The sequence below is a fragment of the Arachis hypogaea genome, chromosome 4, assembly GCF_003086295.3.
Source record: "Arachis hypogaea cultivar Tifrunner chromosome 4, arahy.Tifrunner.gnm2.J5K5, whole genome shotgun sequence".
NCBI lineage: Eukaryota > Viridiplantae > Streptophyta > Magnoliopsida > Fabales > Fabaceae > Arachis > Arachis hypogaea.
The window spans coordinates 88749311-88756006 of NC_092039.1; the positions used below are offsets into that span (position 1 = coordinate 88749311).

The window sequence follows — 6696 nt, forward strand, 5'->3', positions numbered from 1 at the left end:
ATTTGAGAAAATATTTTGGCTCTTAGCCAAACTTGTGTGCATTTTGTTTTTAAAACCCTACATAATCTACTTCAACGTGAAATTGATTTAGAGCAAAGCCACGTTTATGTTTTTGTTACTCTCTTGAAGTATACTTGTTGTTTAACTTGTCTTTTAGACTGCGAAATAATTTTTTGCAAGTTTTTTATTCTTTTATGAACAATGTATCTGGGAGTAATTTTAATCATGCTCTTGAGTTCTGTGAGCTTTGCCTTGGGTTTGAGATATTCTTTTCTGTAAACCTCATACTTCTTCGACTCAGCTTGAAATTGTTTCAAAACTAATGTGATAACCTTCTACTTATTGGTCTTATTGAAATTCTGTGATACAAGGGTTATCTTTGAAGTTGTCAATCGACTTGTTTCCTGCAAACTTTATTGCTTGAGCATCTCTGTTACTTGGAGTTACTTACATTCTTTCAGATCTATGAGTATTATCCTTGACATGTGTCTTTCCTTTCTGAATCTGGTACCCTTCTGAGTAGACTCGAGAATTGTTTTGATATCGCGTGCAACTTGTAGACGTAGTAGCGCGATGTGTTAGTTCTTTAAGATGTGATATGCGTACATGGAAAGTGAAGCGGTAGGTGTACGACAGTATAGGTTGTGGGTGTTTCGTTCCTTGCGAACGAGTTTACGGTTATTAGGCTCATGATCGGCCATGAGATTGTAATGTGCTTGATGGAGTTGGAAAGTTGAAGCTTTGAGGTTGGGATGAGATTAGTGTACAGATGTTGAGTACGTCGTTGTAACCTCATCCTGTTTTATGACCTTCAATACCTTGCCTTACTATCACCTGTTTGACCCATGTCATCTTTTACATTTGAGCCTATCTTGTAATGTTTGCCTTGCAACCATACTCCTACCTTTGTATCTTTATGCATACGACCTTCCAAGTATTTGAAAACCATATATATGTTTATTTGTTGAGATATATTTTTGCTTCTTCCTTAAAAGTGTTCAAGGGTGAACTGTTATGAAATTTCTTTTGTTTTTTACCAATTTTCGAGGGCAAAAATTTTTATACGGTGGGTAGAATGTAAGACCCAAAACCTTTGAAAAAGGGCTATCATTAGCTAATTTCAAATTCAGTATTTCTGTAGCTTTAATTTCAAAAATTACCCTATTAAAGATAATTAGAGAAAGTTTTGATTTATTGAATTTGAAATAAGTTATAGTTATTATCTAATTTTATAATTATTGGATTATTTTCTATATTTAAATTATAAAGTTTCCAGTTATGAAATAATAGGGATTTTATATGATTTGGACTAAATAATTTATATTTTAAGATATTAATACTACTATTTGGAAAAATGAAGAAATTAAGTATATTATTTCTAATTTTTGGATTTGAATGTTTTATTGAAAATAAAGTGTGAAATTGATGAGCAAATAATATTTTTATACGTTATTATTGTTGGATTAGAATTTATTTCTAATTACTACATTATCCCTATTTTTAAGTGAAATTACCATAATGCCCCTAACCCTAATTTTCAAAAATAAACCCTAATTCCTAACTCTCAGCCGCCACACCCCAGTCCCTCTTTTGCCCCAATGGAACACAGCATCCCTCTTTTCTTCCCAGCAGAACACAACACACACAGAATGGTGAAAGAAATAAAGATCCGGGAGGGAAAAGGAGGAAGGGCGGCGCCGGCGGGCGTCAATGCCGCCGCGCCGCTGTGTTGCACCGAGGAGGGAGGAACGCGCCTGTTGCTCCTGTGGAGAGTAGAATTGTGACAGAGGGAACGCCAGGGGAGGAAGAGCGTGCCGCCGCCACTGCGCCTTGATGCAGACAGCACCGTCCTTGCTCGCTGTCGCCGAGGAGTCGTCGTTGTCGAGGGAGCCCAGAGGAGAGAAACTGCGCGACAGTGAGGGAGGAGGACGCGGGCCAGTGACGCGGGGAGCGCGACCTACTGCGCCGCCGTGTGATACCGCCGTCATTCTCACCGTGCCGCCATCACCCTTGCCACCGAGGCATTCGCCGTCATTTATGGGAGAGCAGAGAGGGAGAGCTCGGGAGCAGAGCAGACGCGGGAGATTTGAGGCCGAGCTGGGAGTCCAGCCACCGTGCCCGGCCGTGCTTGCGTCGCCGGCGCTGCCTCCATTGGAGCCGCCGTGTTACGCGAAGCTAACGCTGTTGCCGCCGAAAACCGCCACCGAAGCCGGTGTCGTTCGGTAAGCTTTAACCCATTTTCAGTTTCCTTATCCATTAAAGTTCATCTTTATCATGAGGGTTGTGATACGGCTGTTGTGCTAGGAGTTGCTGCAAGTTGCCACTGCCGGAATCACTACCAGGGCTGCCACTTCATGGTTCAGTCACTTCTCATTTGTGGTAAGCGTTTACGTTCCGGTAACCCCTTTAGTCGATGTCTGTTAAACATGAGGTGTTGTAGCATTCGTTGTTATGAGAGTTAATATTGTCTGTTACGTGTTGCGATTAGAGTTGCTGTGGTTACTGTGAAAGTGAGCGAAGCTGTGATTCGAGCTGCTGGTAATTTCGGATTAAGAGAGAAGGACTCTGTGACGCGTTTGGGTTATGGAATTTACGTTTTGAGGTAGGGGCGCTTTCCAAAAACTATATTTTTATATGTTGGAATTATTACATATGGATACTGATGTGAGAAAATGTGTATTTGGTGATTGTATTGGCCTTATGTATTATTTGATTGACTCGAATGTTTATGGATGTTGGTTTGGCTGAGTTGTTGTGCGGCTTTGTGAAATGTAATGTTTTGAAGTTAATTCTTTAAAGATTTGAAATCTGAGTTTAATCCGTTGACGATTGATTTAAAGTGAGTCAATTATTTTGATGATGTGAAAAGTTGAATGCACTTTTGAATTCAGCCTGGTTTACTTTAATTGACTTGGTTTTGGACAAATGATTTGTTATTGAGCCGTTTCTTTAAAGCTTTGGAAATGAGTTAAATCAGCTGATATTGATTTGATTTTGAAATGGTTTCCTTGAGATATGCCACTGAGGCGACTGTTGGATTTAGCGTGATTTTGAATTGATTTTTGGATTCTGGACTGTTGAAAAGATTGTGGAATGTTTTAGTTGGGACCCGAATCGGGTGGCAAAGTCCAAGTTTTAGGGGAGATACTGCCAAAATTTCTATAAAATCCGACTCTTTATAGAAATGTTGTCTGGAAAAATGATGAGCTAAAGGCTTCTACTATTTTAGTTGAATTATCAAGAAAAGGATGATTCATGCTTTTGAAATGAATTATTAAAGAGAAAATTATGATTTAGTCTTGCTTCTTAAGAAAGGCATTATATCTCTTTCAGGAGAAAGCTATTTAGATGAAACTTATGTTTTAAAGATGTTTTAAATATGACAAGGGCAATGCCTTTGAATTTGACTTGAGGGTTTCAATTAGAGGAGTTTCAATGACTTTGAAAGAATCTGAATGCCTATTGACAAGTTTCATTTTGAAATGTTTTGATAATTGTTTTAAGTACTCTTTGAATTTTGAATTATTGCATGACTAAAACAATTTTGAACAGTTGAAACGTTCTAGAATTTATCATGGGGGTTGAAGTTGGTTTTTGCCTAAGTAGAGGAAACGGATTTTGAAAGAAGTGAATGATTATGTGACTCGATTTGGCTTAGATCCTGTTTTATTACTCAAAACGGAAAGCCAAGGTTTTAATGATTTTAAATGAATTTGGCGAACTGAGTTTTATTATTCTCCCCTAAAGACTTGGGACTCTGCCAAGAAGCTTTTGTTATAAAATTCCATTGTTGGATGGGTGGTTTTGAATACTTTGAAATAAATCTTTAACTTGCCATGGTTTTGGAAGTTTTGGAAAGAGAATGCCGAGAGTGGCTTTGTTTTAAAAAGAAAACTCACTTTGAGTAAATTTGGCTTATGAGCCTGTGATGATTTGAGAAATGAGATTTTTAAAGCCAAGGCTAAAAAGAGTTGAAATTTGATTTCAAAGTGAAATGGCTTGAGAAAAGTGATTTATGGCTTAAATGCCGGTTTTATGAATTTGATGATGTTGAATGGTGGAAGTGCTGTTTTGTTATGGGCCGGAATGGCTATGTATGATTATGAATATTGGCTGGTTCTGGATAGAACCGTGAGTCGGAATGGCTATGTATGATATTGATTTATGGCTGATAGCCGAATGAGTTATGGGCCATATGGCTGACTATGAAATTTTGAATTTAAGCCGGATGGCTGAGATGGATGTGATCCATGGCTGGGACTTAATGAATATATGTTTGAGATACCTGGGCAGTAGCAAAGGTTGTGGTTCGTCTCACTTGCTCTAGGTCAGAGACTGTGACGCCTGGGTAGTAGCGGTAGTAGTGGTGATTCCACTCGCTCCAGGTTGAGCTTTTAAACACCTGCCTGGGTAGTAGCCGCAGTAGTGGTTATTCCACTGGCTCTGGGTTGAACGGGTAATAGCAAGGGGGTTGTAGCTCAAACTTACTTGCTCCGCGATGGGTGTTTCTATCCATGGTTAGCTACCAGAACGTGTCGGGTTGGCTATATAACCGACAAATGATATCATCAGCCACTAGGGACAGGCATGCATCATATGCATCTATGTGACATTGTTTGGGTGTGCATATTGTACTTAGTTTGCCTATGTGATTACTTGTGATTACCTGCTACTTGTTCTACTTGCTGTAACTGTTTGTTTGTGCTTGAACTTCCTATCTGTGTTTGCATCTGGGACTCTGTTGGACTGTGGTGATTGGTTGATGGTTGGATTGTTTGGGCCTAGGGCCGTGGATGGAATGAGATGAACCGATGTTGATTTTGATTTTGTGTTTCTGGTTTGAAATAAAAATATGAAGGGCTATTTTTGGTTCAGCATAGATAAACCGTTTTGAAAGGCTTTTTGAGTTTTTGAGAATCGAACGGTTCCTCTTTTAGAAAAGATTTTTGACTTTACTTTTATTGTAAACCGTTGTTTTTGAAAAGAGGCATAAGACAGTTATTAATCACTAGTACGGTTTATCTTCACGTATCCTATTACAGTAATTCCCAAAAACCCTCTACTGAGAACCCTTTCGAGGATGATGTTCTCACCCCTACATTTTTCCCCTTTCAGGATATGGGTGCAGAAGTCACGAAGAGTTATCTAGTTGTTGTTGAGATGCTCTGTGTTGTTTTAGTTATGGTTTATTATACCCTCGCCTTTATCTTGATATTTTCTGTAAGAGGGATAGGAATTGTATTGGATAATGTTTGTAATATTATTTATATATATATATATATATATATATATATATATATGTATATAAATATGGATGTACTCTATGAGTTTCTGTAAGTTGTATGGTATGTATGGATGTACGTTGTATAGCAAAAGCATTCTTGGGAGCGGTTTTGCGGTTTAAAGGTTTAAAAAGGCTCATATTTTAGTATTAAATAGTATAAGTGTCGTCGTAATGTCCGAGCTATCAGAGTCGCGCAGCCGGAAGCGGGAGCTTTGGTAGTTAAGGCGTTACACATCTGCTTTCCTGTGGTAGACATTCCTTTAACTAATATATTCCTCTAATCTTTGTTCTCTGCTCTCCTGTGGCAGAGATTCCTTTAATTATCTCTCTTTCCTTTACTTTTCATTCTTCTTCCCTTCTTTCTTATTAAACTGAACTCAAAACATAACTTAAAGCAAAATTCATTCTCAAAATATTAGGTTTAAAACATTATACTTTTCTTAATAAATCAAATTGAAAACAAAACTCTTTTCGTAATAAATTGAAATCAAATAACACTCTTAAATCAGATTTGCTTTTAAATAACACTTTAAATAAAGTGTTAGAGTTTTATAAAAATTTGGCAGCATTTCCTCTAAAATTCGGACTATGCCACCCTTTCAGGGTCCCAACCAAACAATCTCTCAACCATTTTAAATATCAAATCCTTTGCTCTTGAATCAAACCAATATTTTTCCAAACTCTTTCCAACGGTTTCAAACATAAGTCACTCCTTAGTATAAATTTTATAACTCAGACTCTGAATACAAAATCATTTCCTCAATATGAGTAAATAAGCAACTAGATCTTTTTCAACATAGGATCATTTTTTTAAAATAGGTTTATAAATCGGATTTCCAATAAAAAGATCATTTCTTAATATCAACATATATAAAAATCAAGTTTTCAAAACAAAATCTTTTTTTTTTCGTTTTTTTAGAGGAATACGAGCAGAACCCTTCCTCAAAACTTGACTTCACCACCCTTACAGACTCCCTCACTTTCATAACTTCTTGACAGTTTACCAGCCTTTCATCAACACTTTTCAAACAAAAGGTTCTCAATAACTGACATATGATTCCAATCCTAGTAAAATCATTTATATAGTAACACCAAAATCAATTACCATTCACTTTCTCAACCAAAAACTCAATCACAATCATAGCCAATCATCCACAACAAAGAAATCTAAACTCAATAACATTATAATTACTAACATATTTGTAATTATTCACTATATTTTTGGGCATTCTTAAATTAAAAACGGTTAATTTTAAAATAAACCCCCTACCTTCGTATGGAACTAAAACAACGGATGCTTCGGAGAAGTTTTTTCACCAAGCTGCTGTAGAAGAAAACGTCAGGAATCGTCTGTGCCTCCTATAACTCCAATTGGCTGAACTCAATTGGAAGAGGAGCTATGTCACCGTCAA

General features: G+C 37.2%; 1 protein-coding gene across 1 annotated transcript; it reads left to right on the top strand.

Moving 5' to 3' along the window:
• Positions 1-1569: 1569 nt before the first annotated feature.
• LOC112794328 (uncharacterized) lies at positions 1570-5604 on the top strand. The gene is made up of 4 exons (XM_025836386.2): positions 1570-2222; positions 2305-2379; positions 2489-2602; positions 5116-5604. Coding segments are annotated over exons 1-3 (465 nt in total). The 5' UTR covers positions 1570-1833; the 3' UTR covers positions 2490-2602; positions 5116-5604.
• Positions 5605-6696: the final 1092 nt, after the last annotated feature.

Excerpts from the sequence above, each read along its gene's own strand:
- LOC112794328 (XM_025836386.2), top strand. The coding sequence starts at position 1,834 with ATGCAGACAGCACCGTCCTTGCTCGCTGTCGCCGAGGAGTCGTCGTTG. Across the intron at positions 2,223-2,304 it reads ACCGAAGCCGGTGTCGTTCG|GAGTTGCTGCAAGTTGCCAC; the intron begins GTAAGCTTTAAC and ends CTGTTGTGCTAG.